Below are 24,011 nucleotides of genomic sequence, written 5' to 3'. Positions count from 1 at the left end.
AAACTAAATTCAATGCCCCCTTATATGTATAAAATAGGTTCCAAAACGTTTTTAATATTGTAAGTTTGATAATTTTATTTAATTACACTTACAAAAAATATTATTTGAATTGGTAATATTTAGCTCCATTAACTAATACTAAATCATTAGTTATATATTCCTACTCCTGTAAACTAATTAATTGACTTTAATACTACTCCCTCCGTCCCACGATAGGAGTCACTCTTATTGTGGATACAAATTTTAAGAAATGTAAAAAATAGTGAGTTAGAAGTCTTAGTGGAATTTGAGACCCACTTTTTATATTGATTCTATAATAAAATGTGAGTGAAGTGAGTTAGTGGAATGTGAGACTTACTTACCATTTATGGTAAAAATGAAGCGTGACTCTTTCTGTGGGACCCGACTAAAATGATAAAATGTGACTCTTATTGTGGAACGGATGAAGTACTTTATATATAATTATATTTAATATTTAATTAAATTTTAATATCTATATAGTATATGCGATAGTATTCCGGCTCAAGAAGTGATCCAACCGGTTCGATCAATTAAACCGTGAACCGATAGTTTCATCGGTTTACTTATCGGTCTTATTTTTAAAACATTGATATTAAGTCTAGAGTGACATGCACAAAAGATCCCTAACTTTTCACCTTGTAACAGCAGAGACCCATAACATTTAAAAATCCCATCATAGGTATCTAACAAAATATATAATCACAAACCTTGTGTTTTTTGCCATTTTCCGGATGAAAATGCCCAAATTGGCTGAAGGGCAGTTTAGTCTCTTTACCTACCAAACCTGCATTTCTGCAGGCATACTCTGCACAAGTCTGTACCGTTGTCAACTCAAGGCTGTACATATTTGACTAGATTGTATTCCTCAATAAATAATTAAATACACTTTTGACTTTTAAGCTATTTGAGACACTATATGGATTTTACTATATTTTAGAAAATATACACATGTATAATAATCCAGTTGCGTTACTTTTTAAATTTTTATACATCCAACAATTTAAATATTACTACGTTAGACGAGTTCATTGTACAGATTGAAAGTTTACGTTAGACAAGTTCATTTTACATAGTAGTATTAAATTAAATGTGATTAATGTCCATCTATAGATTAAATTAAATAAAACCAATTTTTATAATATATTTAGAAATATAATAGGAGTAACTAACAAGGAAATAATATAAATGGTTAAATAAAATTGGTCGATTATGTACCAGTAATTTATGTATGTTTATCTTTATTTGGAGAGAAAATATAGAGATAAACTAGTAGGAGTAATATTTAAACATGCATCTCGAATCCCTATTTTCCTCATTATGGAGCAATTATTATTTAGTAAAAAGAGAACAAAATCTTTGATTCGTTAATTATGTCTTATTAAACGCGTGTTAATAGTAAAAAAAAATGTAATATTGATTCGATAATATATATTTTTGCCCATTTTAATAATATGATTGTGCTACATGGACCAACATTCATTTATGAAAATGATCGCATTATAAATACACAAACAAATCACAATCACATGCAAAATTGTCACATAAAACTGAAGTTTACGTTAGACAAGTTCATTTTACATAGTGGTATTAAATTAAATGTGATTAATGTCCATCTATAGATTATACTATGTCAAATACCCCATATTAGACTTCTGACCTATAAATAAAAGTAATACTAATCAAAGTGAAATTGATAGTCACATGGTGGCCGAAAATTCTTCAATGTTAAAACATCAAATCATCAAAACAGTTTGAGAAGAATATCACCATCAATTAAATTTTGAACTACTACACTTCGATCACATTATTTAAATAGACAAAATAACATTTTATGAATTTAATATATTTGCCATGACGGTATCATGTATGGTAAAGCTGGTAAAGCAGACAGAATCAATATAAAATATAAAATTTTACCAGAAATCAAGAAATTCAGGTCGCAAGAAGATAGAGAGTGTGCCAAAACGAGAACATGCTTATCAGGGAAATACAAGAATAAAACATTTTTTATTTTATTTCTGTCTTCCTTAGGGTGCTATGGTCCGAAAAAACCCGGTTTGTGATTATATAATTTATTAGATACCTGAGATGAGATTTTTAAATGTTAGGGGTCTCTGCTGTTATAAGGCGAAAAGTTATGACCTTCTATGAGTTCAATCTAAGTCTAACGTCAATGTGTATCAAAGTATAAAAAAACGTAAATGACGAAATAAACCGAGGTGGGCGACGCCAGTTGAGGGACAAGAGCGAATTTCAGAAACAAACAAAATAAGTAGAGGCGCTGATCTAAAAAGTAGGGGAAATTAATTTACTACTCTTCTTTCCACTCTTTTGGCGAGTTTCTCAATTTGCTTCACGCCAACGTAATCAAACCTCCATTAAAAATCTACTTCTGCAACACTTCTATGCGATAGATCGAAATTCGTATTATCCGCCGACGGGATGAGCTAATTTGCTCGCTTTTTTTTGTTACTTTTTGTCTAATTCAGTGCCTGTTTGTTCTATTTGGTGGTAGGCATCCTCTAATTTTTTCGTATGCATTGTATTATTCGACATTTCTGCTTAGTGTGTTAGGTTTTTTTTTCTCTTTGTTCGGTTAATCATATGATCTGGTGTAGCATGGTTTGATAATCGTCACTCAGTACAGTTTTCAATTCAACTTTGTTCATTACTTTTGATGGCTGATTGTTGAATTTATCATTTCTATGCGAGAGCTGATTTGCTTTATGGACCGTATTCATTTCCTGTATATCGGACTTTGGGAGTTATGGGTTTGGATTTGTGCTGATTGTTTCTGTTCAACGTTTTTAGGCTAAAGCGGGCGTTTAATTGTGGATCTATTAGAGATTGAATAATGGTTCCGAAGGGTTTGATTTATAGCTTCGTTGCCAAAGGGACTGTCGTGCTAGCAGAGCACACTCCTTACTCTGGAAACTTCAGCACAATTGCCGTTCAGTGCTTGCAAAAGCTTCCTTCTAACAGCAGCAAGTACACGTACTCGTGTGATGGTCACACTTTCAATTTCCTTCTCGATAGTGGATTTGGTATGTGCGTTTTTATTTGTATGCTTAGCTTGTGCACTTTACTGCTCAAATTACATTCTGCTGCTATGTTTTGTTTTGGCGTGCAGTTTTTCTAGTTGTTGCAGATGAATCGATGGGAAGAAGCATACCTTTCGTATTTTTGGAGAGAGTGAAGGATGACTTCAAGCAGCGCTATGGCGCTAGCATCAAGAGTGATGATCCACACCCTTTAGCTGATGATGAAGATGAAGATGACCTGTTGTTTGAAGACCGGTTTAGCATCGCATACAATCTTGATCGAGAATTTGGGTGTGTATATGTCTTTTGTTGTATCTTGGGGACATATATGAACTTATCCTAACATAATTCTGGAACTCATTTCCTTTTTTTGTTTTCCCTGCCAGACCACAGCTCAAGGAGCACATGCAGTATTGTATGAATCATCCAGAGGAAATGAACAAGCTGTCCAAACTGAAGTCTCAAATAACAGAGGTCAAAGGGATAATGATGGACAACATCGAGAAGGTACATTTCAGTCTGTTCCTCTCTTGAGGAAAATTTTAAATTCTGATACATTGAGCAGTAAATATGCTAATGTTTTCTTTAGTACAACTTTCTATTGAATCTGTTTAGAGGAAGTTACTGAGATGTAGTATATGATTCAGGTAGTTGATGCTTTAGTTAATGGAGTTGTAGTCATGCTATACCAGTATCTTCTCATGATTCAATGAAATCCAAATTGCAAAATTTGTTTATATGCCCATAAGACATTGCTTTTATCCCCCCGCCCCCACTCCCTGATACACATGGGAACGCACCTAAATACACAGAGAGCATGCTATAAGTCCAAGGACACAAAGCCTGTCTATCCAAGATCACTTGCAGATGAAATCAAATAGGTAAAATGTTCATCCAAAAATTGATAAAACACTTTTTGAGTCGTCGATAGTCATAATATCTTATCACTCGTAGACAGTGAATAGGTATTCCTAGATTGGCTGAGTTGGCCCAACTAAAGGATGCTCTTCTTGCGTTGTTTATTCTCCCTCTCTCACAAACACAAGACATGGTCGTATGCATAGACATACTGCACATGATAAATTTGCATGTTATTGAGCATTTAATCTCCTTCAGAATAGGAATGATTCTTTAGTTATTTCAATTTAAATAAACATAGTTATAGGCTTTTTACTTATAGTCAATGAGCAATAGTCAGGTTTCGCTGTTCTTTTTTCCTGATTATTAGAAGCGTAGATAAGTACATGGTTGTGTGCATGTGAGTACTCGTAGAATTTGTGGAACTTAGTTTACCGTTTTGTCTCCTTGTCACTCCTCTGTCGCTGCCTTATGATATTGATTGGGGTCCATTGACGGCAATATATTCACTGTAACCGTCTTTCCAAAAGCTTGTGTTATTTATTGAGATTCTTTCTGTTGAAGTTAGGTCTGCCATTTAAAAAAATCCTAGTAGCAGAATTTTGTTATGTCTATCATCCTACGACATCATAACATTCTTCTGAGTGCATTTCCAGCTTGGTGAGTACATTTTATAAGTAAATTTAAATGTGTTAATAGTGCTACCAGGTGAAATTTCTAACCTGACCTCTCTTGCTCTCTATCTGGCCGTCTAGTCTTTTATTTTACATTTCTTGCAATGTAAAATTTCGCGACTTTCGTCTCATGCCAAATGATGCCGTGACAAGTAAAGAGCCTACTGGTAGCAGGAGATAGTGGTTTGGAAGAAGATGCTGGGAATCGTAGCCTGAAACTGTGGGAAAACATGGGGCGATATTGGACTTTAGAGGAGATGGGCAATGCCGCCCATTCAGCATGCTATTGAGCACCTAGCCACCTATAATATCATCAAGTGAAAGCAAAAATATTTAATAAGTTCTTATTCGACCATTTCCTGGTACCTAACATCTCCGAGTGTATTGTTTTTGTTTTCATTGCTGGTCAGAGTCTCCTTCGCTTTAGAAAAAAAGGGTTCAGTAATATTTTGAGTGTAAGTGGAGTGTGGAAGATGTTAAGACTGATTTCTTTATCATGTTTCTCTTATCTTTTCTATCAGATACCATATACTATTTTTTCTCTATGTACGCTTATTTAAAACTATTGATGGAGCACCAACATTTGCATCTTTTGTTTTCACTCAGGTTTTGGATCGTGGTGAAAAAATTGAATTATTAGTGGATAAAACTGATAACCTTCAGTTCCAGGTGTGAACTCTCTTCAATCCCATTTTATGTAGAAAATTATGAGCTTCTGTTTCCTGTTGATATGTTTACAGAATTGTTATTCAGGCTGACAGCTTCCAAAGGCAAGGGAGGCAGTTGCGTCGGCAAATGTGGCTGCAAAATATCCGCATGAAGGCGATGATTGCAGGAGTCGTAATTGTTCTTCTCTGCCTTCTCTGGCTTATGTTTCGTTGAGATTTGGAAACCTTGGCACTGAAACACGTCACGTTTTTTTCTGGCTTTATTTCATCTCAATGTACAAAAACTCTTAGTCTAGTAGCTGTTGTTTACTTTGCTCACACCCTGGCATTTGGTCAGTTGTATTTTACTGTGGAGATCATTGTTATTTTTGTAAAATGTAAACTTCATCTCCTTGAAACATCTTCCAATAATCTGCCATTCAAAAATCCAAATCAGAAGACCAGTCCCCAAACATTATCCACCATTAAACCTACCAATAATCTTTACAAGAACAAGCTCCGTCTCTGAAATGATGAAACCGACTAACATCCCTCACAACAATATCCCTCTCAAAAATCTTGGACAACAGTTTTATCGCAAGGTGGCAATCCCCACACACCCTCAAGTTCTTCGTGATCCTAATTGGAGTCCTCGGCGGCGTATTTATAAGCACAAACGCAATTGCAATCTTCTCACTATGATAAGTAAGTGCAGTCTCCTTCTCCTCCTCCTCTATGTCAGCAAGCACGCTCGATGTGCGAGGCGCGTAGCCCTCCAGTCTCAGCAACCTCGTCATCTCAGAGAGCATTGCGTATATAGCCTCCGTTTGAGCATGAGATACATCTCCCATCACAAACTCATGCACCCGATTGCCGAGCTCAACTAGGCTGTGCCCCGGCACTTTCTTGATCCCCTCTTTCATCATTGCTCGCCTCACGTTGTGAACATCCGACCATCTCTTTTCAGCTGCGTAGAGATTAGAGAGAAGCACATAGTCTCCACAGTGTTTGGGATCCAGCTTTCTTAGCTGATCTCTCGCAATCTCCCCTATCTCTAGATGTTTCCCACTCAACGAGCACGCCCCGAGCAAAGTCCTCCAGATCACAGCATTGGGTTGTATAGGCATGTTGAGTATGTAGTCATATGCCTTCTGCACTAAGCCTGCTCTGCCCATGAGATCAACCATGCATCCATAGTGTTCGATTTTTGGCACAATGCCATATTCTTTCGACATCTTGTCAAAATATGCAGACCCTTGATCCACCATTCCGCAATGGCTGCAAGCATATAGCACGCCCACGAAGGTAATCTCAGTCGGGACCAATCTTCGTTGCTCCATCTCCCTGAAGAGCTCAAGTGCTTCCTCACCGAATCCATTGACAGCCAACCCTACAATCAATGAAGTCCATGACACAACGCTCCTTTCCTCCATCTCATGAAAGACCTGCTTCGCCTCCGTAATGTTGCCACATTTGGTATAGTGAACCACGAGAGCGTTTACAGCGTGCAGATTCTTATCCAAGCCCACCTTCATCATATAAACATGAGCCCTCCTGCCTAAGGCCAATGCACCTAGATCAGAGCAAGCAGTGAGCAAGCTAACTAAAGTGAAACCATCTGGTTTGGCATTGTCCAATCCCATTCTTCCGTAAAGCGTCAACGCCTCGTTTGGCATACCGTTTGCAGCGTACATATTGATCATAGAATTCCAAGCCACAAGATCTCTAACCGGCATTTTATCGAACACCTCGAGGGCGCTCTCCGCCCGGCCACAGGCGCCGTAGAAATGCAGTAAGGCGTTTTGAACAAACATCAGCGAAGAAAACCCATCTTTCAACGCGGCGCAATGCACCTTCTCCCCCTCTCTCAGCACGGCCAGCTTGGCGACGGCTTTGAGAAGAAAGGGGTAAGTATGGGTGTCGGGCTGCGCAGAGCTCCTGCGAAGTCGGCGGTACATCTCGAGAGCAGGGGATGGATCGTCGCTCTCAGCGTAACCTCTGATCATTGTGCCCCAAGTGAATATATTTGGGTGAGGAATTTTGTCGAACACCTGGCGGGCGTAGTTCATTGGCGCCGAAAGAGAGACGAGCTTGAAGATGAGGTGTTTCCCCATGTCGGGGTCGGAGAGGGGAACGCCGTGACGGACGGAGAAGGCGTGGAGCTGCTTCAATTTGGGGAGGGAGGTGGCGCACGAGTACAAAAGCGCGATGCATTTCTTCAGAATGTACGTCTGCCTGGATGCGAATTCCGGCGAGAGTCGTTGCTCCGGTTGCATTGGCAAGTGATGAAATTAAATTAAATTAAATACGTAATAAAAACACCTAAAGTTTTACTATTTCTAGCTTTATTTGCATATTAAGAAATTAGGAAGACTGTTATTGTCGTTAATTTCATTAATTACTGCTTCAATATTTGTGTTGACAGTATACTCAAATTAAATTGACCGCGCTACTTAATAAGCTACTACCAATTTTGATACGTACAAATAAATTAATTAATTAAATGGTAGTACTACTTAATATGCTATGGAATACTAGTAGGAGTACAAAATATATTGCGACATGACTTAAAACGTTGGAGATTAAAATATAAAATATCAATAATAGGCACGACAATGTCGTTATTAACAGTTAACAAAGTAATACACTTACTTCATCTAAGTTTTTTTGTCAACTTTCACCGGCTAATTGTTGAGTTTTTATCAAATTTAATTATTCATATTATTTGGCAAAAAAGTATGATTAATCTCTAATATTCATTTTGTCAACTTAATTAGATTGATGGGTTTGGATTATGAATTTATGATGGAGTTAGTAATTTTCTTTAGACTTGCAGCTCTATATGTGCTTCGACTTGAGCCTTCCAGCGTAAACATGGTATTTAGTTTTACTATTGTATTTGAATATCCTAAAATAAATTTTCCAACTATTTGTGATGAGGCAACACAGAATATTAATTCTGTAAATTTCGAATTATCACTATTTTTTTATTTTATACATGGATTTGAAGAACATATTGTTTTGATCATACTAAGCATATTATTAATTATTTTAGTACTACCCATTACCATTATCTAAAAAGATAAATGTAGTAAATATACATAATATCCTTAAAATTTTTAAATTTAATTAATTTTAATTAAAAATTAATTTTATTATTTATTGTATTATATGTAGCAATAAAAAAGTGATATAGAAATTTTATATCAAATCATAATATAATTTTGAGCTTGATTCAAATTAATTATTAAAAAAATAATTTTTTTTCTAATAAATTGCTAGTGTAATCCAATTCAACATGTTAGTATAAATTTGTCCACTAACCTTATTCATGAAAATAATTTAATTAACCCGAGACGTGGACGAGCACGTGACCAACTTTGGGTGCGGACACTCTCATATAAAAAAACACTCAAAATTTATAAGTAAGCAGTTGTATTATATCACACACAAAAACACCAATTAATCTCCATTTCCATTTCCATCATTTCCATTTCCTCTGAATCAAGCAATATCCACATGCACCCTATACATACACTATACATACAATCACTTCTCTTTATTTACTCCCCTTACCAAAACCACCATTAATCTTGCAACAAAATCCAGCTTTATTAATCAATTACTGTGCAGCATAGTTAATTCGGGGAAAGAAATGGGGAATTGTTTGGGCACTAGGAAGAAATCGCCGGCGGAGATCGCGCCGTCGGAGCTAATAAAGCCAGCGCCGGTGATATCTCCGCCGGCGCCGGTGATTAAGCTGTACGGACACCCGGACAGCTTCACGACCTCCCACATACGATTAGCCCTCTCGTACAAGCCGGTGACGCTCCAATTCGTTCCCTCCGACGCCCAAGCAAACCCTACGATTATGTACAAATCCGACGTCGTGACGGGATCGGTGGAGGAGATTCTCCGGTACCTGGACGAGAAGTTCCCGGACTCTCCGGTGGTGGTGACGAACAATGTGTGGGGGTGGTGCGGGGCGAAGACGCCGGCGGTGGTGTGGGTGGTGATGCTGCAGCACAGGAGCATGAACTGGCATATGGAGAGGATGGTGAAGTGGGCGGAGGACATGGGGGCGCGTGGGGGGAACGCGAGTGGGGATCCGTCGATGGGCAGCCCTAGGATGGAGGTGAAGAAGTTTGCCAAGAGCTACTCGCACCTGCACCAGCTGTTGCTCGAGCACGCGCAGATGGAGGAGATGGTCATGTTTCAGATCCTTGAATCCGCCGATCGAGGTAATTCCGTTTTCTCTTTCATGGAGTATTTATTGCCTTTTTCTTAATTCTGGATACTGTTTTCTTCAATTTGACCATGGTACAAGTCTTGTTGCGTATGTACAACGATTTTTAATTTGCAATAAATGTGTTGGTGTTATGTTTATAAGTATTATCGTTATAAATTGGTTACCGAATCAGGAATTAGGAGTAATTAGCCTATTAGGGCATGATGTTGTTCGTGGAGATCAATGAAACCTGCAAATACTAGTTAGAACTTAGAAGCGGAGATGGTTATTAAGATTATAAAGTTAAGTTTTTCTTTCATTTCCCAGAATTTTGTCAATTTGTTTGAGTTTGGGAGATCAATACCTGCAAATGCTAATTAGGGCATGATTGTGTTTGTTTGCAACCTTCTGAGATCTTTAATGGAAGAATTTCTAATGATTGCTTTGCTACGCATACCAGTTAGTTATGATGCTAACATACAGTATGATTTAGGGCTGTGCAAATCTGCGAATGAGGATCACGCAAGAGACCTGCCTATAATGAATGGTGTAAAAGAGGAGATTAAGATAATAGGAGTTATGAATGTTGGAAGCCCCGACTACCAAGATGCCCTCACTCGCCTTTTGTCCCGCCTCTACAAATTAAAGGTAGGATTCTCGTTGTGTGCAAACTAAACCTGCATGATTTATGAGAACCACCGCTGATTATATTCACCAGGACAACTGCAAGCAACACTTTGAAGAGGAGGAACATGAGCTGCTGCCACTAATGGAGGCTACGGAGCTGAATAAGCTGCAGCAAGAGAGAGTGCTGCAACAATCCTTGGATGCAATGCGTGAGACGCACTCTCACCTGTTCCGTTTCTTTATGGAAGGGCTGTGCCCTCAAGATGGCATGCACTACTTTGGCTTGATCAAGAGATACTGCGACAATGCTCGAGTATCGCTTATGCTGCACATGATGGTTGATTAGTGGAGTTGCTAATGCTATTCTCCCAATTCTTACAAAAAGGTGTACTATTTCTCAACAATACAAAGTTGAGATTGTGTTATTAGTCATTCTAATTTGCTGTCCAAATCATGCTTTTCAATATTAAGCAGCTTAATATTGAAAAGCATAATTTGGACCTGCCACCAAAATCTGTTTGTACATCCCCTAAATTATTTCTCCAAAACTGTTGTAATAAGAAAGTTATGGCGATTCACAACTTTTCTTGAATTAGAGTTGCTAATCTTCGTTTAATACCTGGTGTAGATATGTACTGTAATTTCATTATAGAGGCTGGCTAAGCATCAGATTCCACACACACTTATAGGGGCCACTCTTTAGATGTTTTCTTTAAGTTTTGGCCTTTTTCTTTACAACCTCTATTTGTCTTGAAGAAGTATGAGGTGTCATGTCATAACAGGGTGCATGTGTGGGAATGTTATCCATTTGGTAAAGTAACACCCTATTAGATGTTATCTGCCTTTTCCATACAATTTCATTGTAATATAATGGTTCTATCAATTGGGTGCTTTTCTTTATTTATAAAATTGAAATTACTCCAGATAAGATGCATGTCACATTGCAATGTATATAATCTATTGTAAATACTGACAAAAACAACAATTGCAACCGAGTTCGTCCGATGTAAGTTGATTTCCAATATTTTATTATTGCAAGGTAGAATTTACTTTTCTCTACTAATTAATCAAGCCGTCATATGCAACTTAAATGCGAGTTCAACAGCATTCTTTTCTTCTTCCACCATAAAACACCTTAATTTTAACTCTCCAAATGAATAGATGTCTTTGCATCAATTCTCAAATCAAACATACCCACACATAATTTATATATGATCGCAATAAACCATGTTACCAAAATTACTAGTACTACTAAATATGGAGTAATAAAATTGGTCGGTTCAAAACCCGAAAGAAATAGTAGGTGTTTTTAGGGCCACAATCCACCAAGGCATGTTAGTTATCATGCCCATTTTCTCAAATTATTCAACACTGGCACTGCCATCATATCATATCACAATACACCCAATACAGATTACTCAAATAATAGCAAAACTAAAATTCACTTCAGAAAATAACATAACCACTATTTTGTACATTTGACAATAATAAACAGACTAGCAAACAAAACCAACCTACGTCCGGTAAGATGATGATGAACTATGAAAAAAAAAGACACACACATGACACATACAGACATTTTTCTAGTTTTTCAGCATCTCAAAAAAACCAAAAAAAAAATAGTACTCCATTGGTTAATTAATACAGAATAGAATTAAAAAGCATGCAAATGTAATTATGGCCAATGTCTCCGGGCTTGTGCCGCGGTTTCCTTCGCCGCGGTGAGGGTGGTGGTTGTTAGTACCTCCACCGGCACCGGCACCGGCTGCTGCATACAGCGGCGTCACACCACCACCACCAGTGGGCACGTGTGATCCTCCATTTCTTGCCCCTCTCCCGCCGGAAGCCCCAGGAATACTGCCGTGGCTAAATTTGTTAACTGCTCTTCCTCTTCCTTCATCATTTTTCTTCATCTTTTCAACTCTTGCTGTACAGAAATTCTTGATTAAAAAAACATGATTTCATTCGTTTATAAGTAAGAAATTCAAGGTTTCAAATGGGAGCTCAAAATATATACCTAGACAAGTTGCAGATAGTTGAAGGAAAAAGAGAGCCATGAGCACAAATAGCAGTTGTTTGCTTACCATTTTTGCTTCTTTCAAAATTATTCATACGCAACAAAGAAAGAAAGAAAATATAGCTTGTGATTTTGTTTTCCACTTGTGATTCTTATTCATATATATTGTCCCTCTCTTTCTATTCTGATTCCATTCTTATTCTTCCGCCAACTTTAGTAAAGTGGAGTAAGATAATTAAAGGTTATATTTCTTGAATATAATAATTTTCAAACTGATCTTATCTGTTGCAAAAAACTTTACTATCGTACAACCGAATCTCCTCTGCATGGTGTTCTACTAAAATTGTTACTCTACAAGATTTTTGATTTAGATTTACTAACTCGGGAATTTAGATCAATAAACAATTTCATTATATTTGTGTAAACTTTTTGAGAACCCTACATTTCTTTTTAGTAACCGCGCTAGCCCTGATTAAATAAATAGTTTACGAAAGATTTTTTTCAGGCTCCAAATTCATTAAATCATTCCGAATCTTGGTTTGAGACCTAAATGTTACTTGTATAGTCAAAACTGTGGTTATCAAAGATTGGTAGTAATATCTTTAAAGAATATCACGAGATCAGCTTTTCCATAAATTATGCAAATGTTTGATAAGAAAGGTGGGATATGAGAAGATATGTAAAACAACATAGAAATACGGGCTTTTATGTCAAGATGTGTAGAAATAAGATTTTTTTCATTGTTTGATAGAAAAGAAATTATCTAAATTTGTATAGTATTAAATAATAGTGATTTAGCTTGATTAATTGGTGGGATACATAAACATGAGCTTTGAGTTATGCTTAAATATGACATCAAATAATTAGAAATGTCCATATATAATTCTCTATATCTTATCAAACACGTCAAGGGTGTTAGAATTGAAATATATAAGTGTTTAAAGAATATCACGAGATCAGCTCTTCCATAGATTATTTAACCGGCTTGCTTCAATCTTTTTGGTACCTGGTCTACATCACATAGAATCTTCTGTTAGTCTCGATAAATGAAGTGTAGATGAATTCCAAAAATATTGAATGAAAGTTTTAGGATGGACTTTTCCTTTATTCTAAGAGGATATCTGATTGATGTATTCATTTAAAGGATAATAATTCGAAATTAAAATTTATAGATAAACATTTCATACTTAGAGAATTTATAATGGGGCCTTTTACTTTTGACCAACTAGGATATTTTGATACTCTAATCTTTATTCACCAAAGGCCAACCAAGTAAGTATTCATTTTTTGATTTACCTATTCAATTTTTGGACGTCTACTTTAGAACTTAAAAAGGGCTACAATGTATACAGATCCAATCTTGTAAAGCATATTAACCTGCATCTGGGGGAAATTAATCTTATGGTTCTGCCCTTCTGGTTTACTTTAACTTAAAATAATAATCTACTGTGACTAACATAAAAAAAAGTGGGAAAGCACTGATTAACTGAATACTAAGATATCGAGCACGACGAATTTATTCCTGAATGGAAAAGTCGAAATGCGATTTCGAACTGTTAAAGCTAGTAGTACTATTAATTTAGTCAAAAAAAGCGTAGTTAAAATACTTCGCAGCAGAATTATAGACAAAGGTCATTAAAGTTATCGATATGACTCATATCAATCAGGTTAGTTTAGAGGTATAAAAAAAATGAACAAATCACAATTCATCGCTAACACCACTAAAAACACATTCATCTTATTCATGCTGATAACAGCTCAGCTGTAGAAAACATTTGACCACTGTCATAGTATCTTCTAGGGTGCTTTCACAACAGAAGGGAGAGTCTTGAGAAGTTGCAACGAAGGCCGACGCAGAGTGTGGTTGAGAAGAATCATAAAGGTTAGAAGAGTTAGAGCTCCAGCTTGATGGGCAGAGCCTAGTGAAACTGGGACATATGATAGAAGAGTTGTAACCCCCAAGGTAACCTGCAGGGGGGGGGAGATAAACAAGAGAATATCATCATTTTTAATTTCTTATCTAATGACAATGTTCAGCAAACACTAACACTTCTAATAAGTACTTAGGGGTTTAAAGAAGAGTTCTATGACGTTACAGCGTGTAGTTCATAGAGTATCAATCAAAGCTTGGATCTTAATATAATCACAAGCTGAGTTTATATGCATCATTATCCTAGTAGTGGTAGGACGGTTCAATTGTACTAGGAAAACAAGTCTCAGTTGGGGACTAGTACCTGAAGGGCAGCCATACCCATTGTGCTTCCTATCAAAGACCGTATTGCAGGATGTAGATCGAGTTTCCTTGTATACAACCACAAGCCACCAATAGCGCATAATGATGCAGTAGCAAGTATTCGATGGTCGAGCTGCCATCCATCAGAAAATAAACATCAGGAAGAAGATAAAATAGCACTTTGCACATCTAAAGGTATAAACAGAAGAGTATTTCTGATCAAACAATATGTAATTTAATTATGCTTTGAATACTTCAGATAATAAGAATGATTGACCAAAGTCACATGCAATGTTCAACAAGACACTTACCTGCACTGTTGCGGTATTCTCAAAGAAATTGCGTATCAGCGGCTTCAGGACCAGTACATCATCCGGAATCCATGTGTCACCCATCTTTGGGAAAGTATTATAGGCACGGCCCTGGATTGATACGTAATCTTAAGATCATCCCAAAAAGCCAAAGTCAAACAGTACGTAAAAGTGAAGTCTGAAACACATACTGCATCATTGCCAGCAACAAATGCTCCCGACACAGCGGTGATCCCAACTAGAATGCTAACAGGAAGTGCAATACGCTTGACTTTCGCTGCCCCCTGAATCCACACTCTGGATTCTGCTGCAAGGGGTTCGGGCATAACAACAGAAAGAGCAGTCCAAAACAACCCAGTGTAAATAGCAAATGCTGAGGTCAAATGAGCTGCAAGGCGGTAAGGGCTCACTCGTGGTTCAGTATACTCAGAGGGGGGTTCCTGAGAGAATAAAGGTTAGCACATTATTGAAAAGCTGTATCTATTTCAAGATATTGGAATGTAAAAATTTAGTGCTTTGGAAAATTGGAAGTCACCTCTAAACCACTCTTGACCATCCACCACCCAATTAGTCCCTGTCCAGCACCAAGAGCAAATAGTCCAGAGAGCCTAAGTCCCAGTCCGACTGTAATATATCCTTTTCGGAGGAAGTACGAGAAAGGAAGCGCAAACATTATGCCCAATGCTCTTCCCCACATGCGGTGGGCATACTCCATCCAATATATGAACTTAAAATCATCAAGATTCATCCCTTTATTTATTCTGCAATTGACAAAATTGGAATAACATGACAATGTCCAACTAACGGGAACTATCACAGAATTGATTCACACGTTTTCAAGAGCTTTCTAATGCAGCCATTGTTAAGCAAAATTCATGTGTTGAAAACAAATACTACTAACATATCTTATGAAAAATAATAAGTGGATCTCTTAGCATAGCATAATATTCCAAAAGGTAATCCAGTAGATCAATAAAGAGCAAATTGGAGGATATGTGAATTACCGTTTGTATTCAGGTGATTGCTTGTATTTTTCAAATTCGACTAGCCATTCATCATCCGACATAGGAGGAAGACCACCAGTGAATTTCCAATCAGTCATTGAAAGGCCGGATCTAGTCAGCCTAGTGACACCGCCAAGTACCACCATACTGAAGACCCAAGCAGCGGATACAAAAAGCCAAATACCAACTGCTTTCTGAGCTTTGGGCCCAGCAGTGACCAGAAGCTTCACTCCTCCGGTGTTTTTTGAAGAAATAGATGCCGAAGTGGAGAAATTTCTGAATGAGGGTTTACAAAAGTTCTGGGATAAAAAAAAATAAGAAACTTGTTTTTCAACCTCATCCATTTGTATCGGAAAATAGATGCATCCACGAATCTCAAAAAAAGTTATCCAAAAGTATTGCCGATGACGTTTAGAGGCAACAAAAATTGAAAACTAAACGATGCAATTTTGACTCCAATTTTCACCTTAGTATCTATCAATCATACTCTAAAAGGACAAATTCTTCCAACAAACTCTCAAAGCCAGCATCCTATAGAACTGATTGCAGAAATTGGGAGATGGCAACAATAAAAATAAGATGAAGGAACCGTGGAAAACTGAAAATGAAATAATACCTTAAAATCATTTTGAAGCAACGATCTTATTAAACCACGGCCGACTAAGCTTCGTGTGACCGAGGCTCCAGGGATAATTCTTTGAAACGAGGAATAAAATCTGGATTGTGGCTCAACTGAGAGTTGAAAATGTGGGGAAAATGTATTGCATCTTGGGGAATTTGATGAGGAAAATTTGAGGGCTACGGATCTGGACTTTCGTAGCAGTAGAAGCAATCGATTATCGATCATTGTATAGATGGGCAAAATCTTCCCTTGGTTTTACAATGGCTTTGCTCACAAGCAATGGGGTTTAGGTTGGGGTTTAGAAGAAGATGACGAACCGATTTATTGATTCAGAATCTGTGCACACAAACCGGTCTGTGTGAGTTGTGAACCAAACAAATTATTATTTTGTTTTATATTAATGTTGTTACATATATTTAATATTATTTTGTGTGGCGTTGATTGCTAATGTAGTTGCCGAATCATTTTTAAGTAAATTTTAAATAATATTTCAATTATTCTTTTTACTGTTGTTTTTTTTCAAGGTTCTTACTTTTATATATTTTCAGAATTTCATTTTGTTATTAGATATCCAACAACTTTAAATCAGTACAAATTTTAATAAATAAGAGTATTACTACTCAATTTAATTTCAAGTAATGCCGTTACTAATGGGAACTTATATGGTTTTCAGCACTAATTTAAATTAAGTGAATTTATTATAATTATTGTACAAATTATAGTATGTATCAATGTATAATTCCATTCATGAAAATTTATTTTATTTAATTTAATTACTATCAAGACTTTGTAACGTAAGTAATTATTAGTGAAATGCCCAAATAAGTTCATTAGCCTAATTTGGTTGAGAGGTTGTAACTTAATATATACCCTAAACCCTCTATAAATATGTCTGATTTGCTACCTAGGAATACTCAATCGGTCATCAAAGTATCTATGTCTGATTTGCTACCTAGGAATACTCAATCGGTCATCAAAGTGAGATACGTACGCATTTTTGAGATGGCCAAGCCCGACGACAAATCAATTGCCATTGGTGTGTGTTCCATGACAAAATGGCAGGGTCATAGAAGGCAAGTTTTGTTATTTTTTGTTTGAAGTTCTTATATAGCTGGAGTCAATCTGACATGATGGAGAAAATGACATCGACATAGGGCGATGGAAGTGTTGGAGATGATGAACGGTAAAGGAGGCTATTGGAAATAGAGAGAAGCAGATAAAGGAGGCTGGGAGAGATTAGAAGTAAGATGAAGGCATATTGGAATAGAAGAGAATATCAATGCAGATTAATTCTTAATAAGTAGTAATAAACTTTTTTATTGATTCCAATTAGTTGATCATTTTATTTTATTGAGAAATTTTTGCTGAATTTACTAAGCAATATATTTTTACAAATTTGTTGATTTCAAATGTTATTTGATTTTATATATTTATATAATGAATTTTTAGTATATATTTTATGCTTTTAGATTTCGTATGATGATATGTTTATCATTTCGAGAATTATTTCACGGTGTAAAATAAATATGACGAAAATCGAATGGATCGTGCAACGCCGGGTGTGATACTAGTGGTAATAGGGTCTCACTTTACATTAACTCATTTCACTCATATTTCATTTAAAATCAATATATGCAAGTGAGACTTCTATTCCACTATCTTTTTTCTACCCACTTTTTTAACATTTCTTAAAATTTTTGCTCATAAATGTGACTCCTAATGGCGGACGGAGGGAGTAATACTAAAAAAAGGCTCGTCATAATCTAATAAACCCCACCAAAAAGAGCGTAAAACTGTAAATGATTAACAAAAAACTCGCTTGTTGTCTTAAGCCTTTTGGAAGTTGTCTAATTCTACTTCATTTCATGGCCCATGAGCCCCAAAGTCACGGTGAATTATTTTAGTGTGTAAGCCCAATAGTTATTGGGTGTTGAAAATCTGTTTTTTCCTTAAAATCACACACACCCAAAAATACCCAATGAGATTTAAAAGAGTAGAATATATTAAGCAGTAGTATTACCTAAAAATGCATTTTGTCGCATTATATTTTCTTTTTCTTTTGTTAAATTAATCCGAGTAACATTTGCCACTCAAACATAGAATTTGCCACACAACCCAATGAGTATGAGATAACCCGTTGAATTTGCCACTCAACATAATGTGTTAAAAAATTTGGAGTTTGCATTTTATCGCTGCTACTCAAGTTACAATTATTTTTGAAACATATAAACACCACTCACTTGCACCAAAGTTTTCCTATGTGAAAATGTCAAACTTTCACCCCAATAAAGCCTTGCTCGGTTGCTCCGCTCACTCTTGTTTGTTGTTTCCTTGAGCTGCTTCTCTCTCATCCAAGTATGATCAAGAAGAGCTGCAGTGGGTAGATGACAAAGATGATGAGATTTTCATTTTCCAGAGCAAGCACTCATCCCTCTCTAGCTATGAATATGATGCCAACTGCCCTTATCCTACTAGCTCCACCAATGAGCAGAATCAAGTACAACTAGTTGCAATATTCTCAAAATACGTCGAGCATCAGCAACGCGTCTCGTTGCTGTCTCTATCTCGTCTCGGAGAGACGAGACGGCAGCGAGACGGCATTGCAGGGATACGTCTCGATCTCACCTCGGCGGGTGTCTCGTCCCGGAGGGACGGCTGGCGCGACAGCTCGCTACACGCCAGCGCCACGTGGCGCGCACTGACGCTAGGCGTGACACCCACTCGCCGGCCCGCGAGTGGGTGTCGCCGGCGAGTGGGTGTCGTCACGCTGACGCAATAAATCATCTTTTTTAAAAAAAATCAAATTTAATTAAAAAATAAATAAATAAAAAATTTTAATAGTAATGTTACCGTTTTTTTACCGTTTTCAAAGGTATTTTTTTTATTTTTTTATTTTTTTACTCTATAAATACTCATCTTTCATCCTCATTATACACACAAACACACATCTATTCTTCTCAAATCATCTCTCTTTCCTCTCCAATTTTCATCTCACCTCTCCAATTTTCATATCAAAATGTCCGGCGACGGAAACGAGGGCTGCTCCGGCGGATATGACATGAACACGTTTGGCGACTGGGGGGCATGTACAATGTCTTGGGTGCTGCCGGTTCCGGTTTGCCTACGCCGGCGGCGTACCAACCACCCTATTTTGATGTGGATGCATACTCTCGTCTCTCCGCCCCGAGGTATGGGCAATTGCAGGGATTATCCCAAATTAGAGAGGATTTTCCGGATGAACCCAATCCGGAAGGAGGACGAGGCGGTGGAAGCTCCAGGGGGTCTCGCATTCGACGTCGTGGAGGAAGAGGAGGAGGCGGCCGAGGAGGAGGATATATGTCGTCATCCATACAGCCGCAAGGACACGATGACTCTGTTCAACGCTTGGGTCAGCGTCTCGTACGATCCCATCGTCGGGAATCAATAAACCCGCAAGTGTTTTTGGGAAAAGGTCACCGACGCCTACGACGAGAACAAGCCGTCTCGGTCCCGCCGCCGCACCATGAAGATGCTCCGCAGTCATTTTGACCGAGTCGACAGAGATGTCAAAAAATTTTGCGGCATCTATAAGATTGAAGCGGCTCAATACCAAAGCGGAGCCAGTGGAGCCGACATTATGAGAGCGACTATGTGAGTCTTTTTTTACGACAACGGCAAAGAATTCAAACATGTCGATGTTTGGGAGACCGTCAAAGACGTTGAAAGGTGGGCCGGCGGTGTCCAGTCCAGCACGGGCTCGAGCTTGAAACGCACGAAGCAAACGACGGGTGGCCAATACTCGTCCAGTGAGGGCGGGTCAGGCAACGCCTCACAAGAGGTTGAGGGCACGGCCACTGATGCAAGGGGCTCCTCTCGTGGACATCGTCGGCCGCAAGGGGCCAAGGCGGCGAAGGCGGCTAGAGGGAGGAGGGGCCGAGGCGAATCAAGTCAGGCGGGCTCGGTCTCGGGCTCGAACACCTTATTGTCCATGTACTTGACCGCCACGATAGCTGACACTTCCCGCATGACGCCTCCCCAATATCAAGCACATCTTGTCAGAATTGAGTATATGGCAAGACAAATTGGTATTCCGCCTCCAGGTAGCTTGAGTGCACCGCCACCGCCTTCGGGGGATGATTCGCCGGCGGAGTAGTTTTTATAATTTCTATAAAATTATATTTTAAATAATGTAATTTTTATTTTTTAAAGGATTTTAATTATGTGTTTTTTAATTTTAAGTTGTAATTTTATTTTATTTAATGAAGTGTGTTTTTATTAATTGAATTTGTTGAAAATAAAAATAAAAAATGAAATTGAATGAATAGTTAAGGGATGAGATGATTAAAAGATAGAGGGTTGCATGTGTTGTCTCTTAGTTAAGAGATGAGATGAAAAGTACAGTGCGGCCTAGGGGTGGGTCGGTACGGTATACCGTACCGACCGTGCCATACCGCATACCGTACCGGAAAGTACGGTATGACAAAATTCAATACCGATACCGTACCGAATTTTCGGTATACCGGGTATGATATTTTTTGATACCGTTACCATACCGTTATTACGGTGTACCGTACCGTGTTTCGGTATCCGAAACACGGTACGGTACACCGTAATAACGGTATGGTAACGGTAATGGTATACCGAAAAAAAACCTATTGTGTCCAAAATATTTAAAATAACAATTCAAGTGTTCAACTATTTAAAAAAGCCCAAATTAATAAAACTTCATCACAATCAAATCTTGTTCATAGCATTCAAATTAATAAAACTTCAACATTCAAATCTAAAACAATTTATGAAGTCATGATCAACAACATTATCTTCATTTCTTGCAACCACGTTGTCTTCATTTCTCAAAATTCCACAAAAAATCGTTGAAGATGACCCTGCATTTGATAACCTTTATTAATAGTCGAGCATAATCACAATACACAAACAACCAAACCAGAAGAAATGTATGGAGTGTAAATGTAACTAGGGATGTCAATCGGGCCAACCCGTTCGGGTTCGGGCCATTCGGGTACGGGCTATTCGGGTTATGATTTTTTCGGGTTATAAAAGTTCGACCCTAACCCTAACCCTTCGGGTTTCGGGCTAACCCACCGGGTTATTCGGGCCAATGCGTATTTTTAATTCTTTTAATATTTTCAAAAAATAATACGTATTTTAAATTTTCTTTATTTATATACATATTTTTAATTAATCATTCAACAATGAAATACATATTTTTAATTTTCTTTAATATTTTTAAAAAAGATTAAGTTATTTAAATTTAAATAACTTATTCATTACATAATTATTTACAAAATATCTATCAATAGTATGTTTATGTTTATATATTTAAAACATAAATCAACACTTTGTTTCAAAATTCAAACATAAATCAATTCGTAGAAAATTAAATAAAATTTTCATAACGTGAGAGGTGCATCGTAGATGTAACAAAAATATTTTGAATAGTTAAAGAGTGAATTATCAAGATGCTAGCTAATTGGAGTAACTCTAAGTTTTCTTAAATTATGATTGGTCAAATTTAATTTATTCCAGCTGTAAATAAGTCAAATAATAATTTATCTTTGTTTTAAGAATCATCAAAGTACGCATAATTCAATGACGAAGCGGCGTCAAAACACTTTGCACTATTATATTGGAAATATACTAAAAGAAAGCTTTTATATACGAGTATTTATGAATCCATGAACCACATGGTGATTTTTTTCGTGATCTTATATAGTCGGTTGGCGTATTTGGATTTTGCATGGTTTTAGAGGGTTGTCTTGGATGATTTTGATTATATTTCTGTATTTTGGTATGTTTACATGTTTGTTGAGAAATGATAGAAAATTGATTAGAAAATGTACACAAAATATGTGGATGTGCAGCAGCCTTGTTTGAGTCAATGTTTCTCGCGATTTTGAAGTCTGATAAACCTATAATACATATCATTCTCTTCGGCTTCGAAAGAGCATCGCGTGGATATATTGCACGCCTCAATCGGAGCTTTGTAGAGAAAGTTATGACCGTTACAAAAACTGCTCGTTGTGCAGAAGCCTTCAACCCGACGGGTCGACCCGTAACCCGAACGGGTCAGCCCACCTAACCCGACAACCCGAACGGGTCAGCCCGAATGGCCCGATTTTAAATTCGGGCTGCGAAATTACAACCCTAACCCTGTATTTTTATCGGGTTATTCGGGTCGGCCCGCGGGTTCGGGTTACATTGACATCCCTAAGTGTAACATCCATATATCAAAACACCTAATTATTGCAACGTAAACTTGCTCCTGCAGTTATAACTCAACGGTTAATTCATATTTTCACAGATTTAAAATGCTTTATAATTTTAAGTCTGATATTTAAATGTCAAGACAATTTATTAAAATGTCAACACAAATATGTGTTGAAATTTTAATGTGATCGTATTGACATTTTTAAGAAAAGGTAGCATTTAAACGCACTCTTGTGGCTATGTAGGGTTAATGTGATTGAAAAAGTATAATCCAAAGTAAGAGGATGACGAATATTCTTATGTTTATCATTTCACAACTTTTATTTCGCATAATGAAATAAATATGAAGAAATTAAAATGACCCGTGCATCACACGGGAGTGACACTAGTTAGTAATTTAAATTGGACATTTATTTCTCTTTAAGAATTAAGAATGACTGATCAGTATCCTATTTATTCATCCTTCAATTTAAGTAGTATATAAAATAAGATAGCATACAATGAATTAAATACTAATTAAACGATTTGATTCATTTTCAGCTGCACATATTTTTAATTGACATTTTATGAAGTGGGACGAAGAATAAAACAAAAATTTTAATTACTTTGTATATTTGGAATATGACATTACACAAAGAATCATATACTAAATGGTGTGAGTTAATACAAATTCTTTCAAATGTGCTCTGTTGAAACATATTCCCGATATTGTATTTCCAATCTTCTTTCGGTGTTATGTGCTATTGTGTTTATTATATTTAATAGGATGAGTTGATAAAAAAATAATTCGGGTTAATTTTGAATTTGTTTGAATAAATTATCATTTGAATGTTTAATTTTATTGTATTAATTGATGTATTAAATTTTTTTAATATAATATATATAAATGTAATATATATATTACAACACATTTAATATTAATATATATATACATATATATAATAATCTATCGGTATACCGGTATACCACGGTATACCGAATCTTCGGTATATACCGAAGATTCGGTATACCGTGGTATAGAAAAATTGATACCGTTACCGTACCGAAACACTGCGGTACGGTATCATACCGTACCGGAAACTGCAGTATACCGAAAAATCGGTATTTTCGGTATTTTTTCGGTACGGTAAGTCAGGTATTACGGTATTTCGGTATAATTTCCCACCCCTAGTGCGGCCCATGAATAGTGAAGAGATGAGACGATTCAGAGACGAATAAGAGACAGCGTTGCGGATGGCCTTAGCATTTTCCTCAATCAAATCTAGGTGCAATATTCTCTTTCCATCAGCTTATGATGAGATAAGTTTACCTATGAGTTTGAGTTATTACAAGCTTTTGCTCAATTGTTATAAAACCGTGACACTGTTTGTTAGGAAAAGTGGCTTTGGTTTTATTTTCGATACGCAGTACATGTATGTTTATGATGTCATTTTATACACGTGGCATATATTAAAAAATGCTTATGTTATGAGACGCGATAATATTTGAAATACAAAATCCAAGAGCTAAATTCGATAGTCT

General features: G+C 36.9%; 4 protein-coding genes and 1 long non-coding RNA gene across 6 annotated transcripts; 2 read left to right on the top strand and 3 right to left on the bottom strand.

The window, feature by feature from the left end:
* Positions 1-2,253: 2,253 nt before the first annotated feature.
* LOC121743066 (vesicle-associated membrane protein 727-like) lies at positions 2,254-5,714 on the top strand. Of its 2 annotated transcripts, none has more exons than XM_042136260.1 (6): positions 2,254-2,384; positions 2,833-3,065; positions 3,152-3,353; positions 3,449-3,569; positions 5,201-5,263; positions 5,348-5,714. In XM_042136260.1, exons 2-6 carry the CDS (start codon positions 2,876-2,878, stop codon positions 5,474-5,476), a joined length of 705 nt encoding a protein of 234 aa, XP_041992194.1. In that variant the 5' UTR covers positions 2,254-2,384; positions 2,833-2,875; the 3' UTR covers positions 5,477-5,714. The 2 variants fall into 2 exon arrangements, with proteins under 2 accessions (XP_041992194.1, XP_041992185.1); XM_042136251.1 differs by having other exon boundaries at positions 2,269-2,532.
* On the bottom strand, positions 5,652-7,567 carry LOC121743057 (pentatricopeptide repeat-containing protein At4g21065). The gene has a single exon (XM_042136240.1). It carries the CDS (start codon positions 7,515-7,517, stop codon positions 5,733-5,735), a length of 1,785 nt encoding a protein of 594 aa, XP_041992174.1. The 5' UTR covers positions 7,518-7,567; the 3' UTR covers positions 5,652-5,732.
* Positions 7,568-8,689: 1,122 nt separating this feature from the next.
* LOC121796135 lies at positions 8,690-10,677 on the top strand. Its single transcript, XM_042194887.1, has 3 exons — positions 8,690-9,482; positions 9,963-10,117; positions 10,188-10,677. The coding sequence occupies exons 1-3, from the start codon at positions 8,897-8,899 to the stop codon at positions 10,440-10,442; spliced, it is 996 nt and encodes a 331-aa protein (XP_042050821.1). The 5' UTR covers positions 8,690-8,896; the 3' UTR covers positions 10,443-10,677.
* An 845-nt stretch (positions 10,678-11,522) lies between these two features.
* Positions 11,523-12,260, bottom strand: LOC121804147. The gene is made up of 2 exons (XR_006051115.1): positions 12,114-12,260; positions 11,523-12,023 (listed from the first exon to the last, which is right to left on the bottom strand). It is a non-coding gene; the product is annotated as an uncharacterized LOC121804147 (long non-coding RNA).
* Positions 12,261-13,732: 1,472 nt separating this feature from the next.
* Positions 13,733-16,628, bottom strand: LOC121796127 (cytochrome c oxidase assembly protein COX15-like). The gene is made up of 7 exons (XM_042194876.1): positions 16,278-16,628; positions 15,662-15,960; positions 15,193-15,418; positions 14,849-15,097; positions 14,658-14,768; positions 14,348-14,479; positions 13,733-14,081 (listed from the first exon to the last, which is right to left on the bottom strand). The coding sequence occupies exons 1-7, from the start codon at positions 16,506-16,508 to the stop codon at positions 13,911-13,913; spliced, it is 1,419 nt and encodes a 472-aa protein (XP_042050810.1). The 5' UTR covers positions 16,509-16,628; the 3' UTR covers positions 13,733-13,910.
* Positions 16,629-24,011: the final 7,383 nt, after the last annotated feature.

The sequence above is a fragment of the Salvia splendens genome, chromosome 1 (assembly GCF_004379255.2).
Source record: "Salvia splendens isolate huo1 chromosome 1, SspV2, whole genome shotgun sequence".
Classification (NCBI taxonomy): domain Eukaryota; kingdom Viridiplantae; phylum Streptophyta; class Magnoliopsida; order Lamiales; family Lamiaceae; genus Salvia; species Salvia splendens.
This window is presented reverse-complemented; position numbering and strand designations above follow the sequence as displayed.

What these genes read in the sequence shown, in the direction of transcription:
- LOC121796135 (XM_042194887.1), top strand. Translation starts at nt 8,897, where the DNA reads ATGGGGAATTGTTTGGGCACTAGGAAGAAATCGCCGGCGGAGATCGCG. An exon ending in CCTTGAATCCGCCGATCGAG is followed by an intron (nt 9,483 to 9,962) that starts GTAATTCCGTTT and finishes AGTATGATTTAG; the next exon opens with GGCTGTGCAAATCTGCGAAT. An exon ending in CCCGCCTCTACAAATTAAAG is followed by an intron (nt 10,118 to 10,187) that starts GTAGGATTCTCG and finishes TATATTCACCAG; the next exon opens with GACAACTGCAAGCAACACTT.
- LOC121743057 (XM_042136240.1), bottom strand. Translation starts at nt 7,517, where the DNA reads ATGCAACCGGAGCAACGACTCTCGCCGGAATTCGCATCCAGGCAGACG.
- LOC121743066 (XM_042136260.1), top strand. Translation starts at nt 2,876, where the DNA reads ATGGTTCCGAAGGGTTTGATTTATAGCTTCGTTGCCAAAGGGACTGTC. An exon ending in AATCTTGATCGAGAATTTGG is followed by an intron (nt 3,354 to 3,448) that starts GTGTGTATATGT and finishes TTTCCCTGCCAG; the next exon opens with ACCACAGCTCAAGGAGCACA. An exon ending in TGATGGACAACATCGAGAAG is followed by an intron (nt 3,570 to 5,200) that starts GTACATTTCAGT and finishes GTTTTCACTCAG; the next exon opens with GTTTTGGATCGTGGTGAAAA.
- LOC121796127 (XM_042194876.1), bottom strand. Translation starts at nt 16,508, where the DNA reads ATGATCGATAATCGATTGCTTCTACTGCTACGAAAGTCCAGATCCGTA. An exon ending in AGAATACCGCAACAGTGCAG is followed by an intron (nt 14,480 to 14,657) that starts GTAAGTGTCTTG and finishes GATGGATGGCAG; the next exon opens with CTCGACCATCGAATACTTGC. An exon ending in TGGGTATGGCTGCCCTTCAG is followed by an intron (nt 14,082 to 14,347) that starts GTACTAGTCCCC and finishes CCCCCCCTGCAG; the next exon opens with GTTACCTTGGGGGTTACAAC.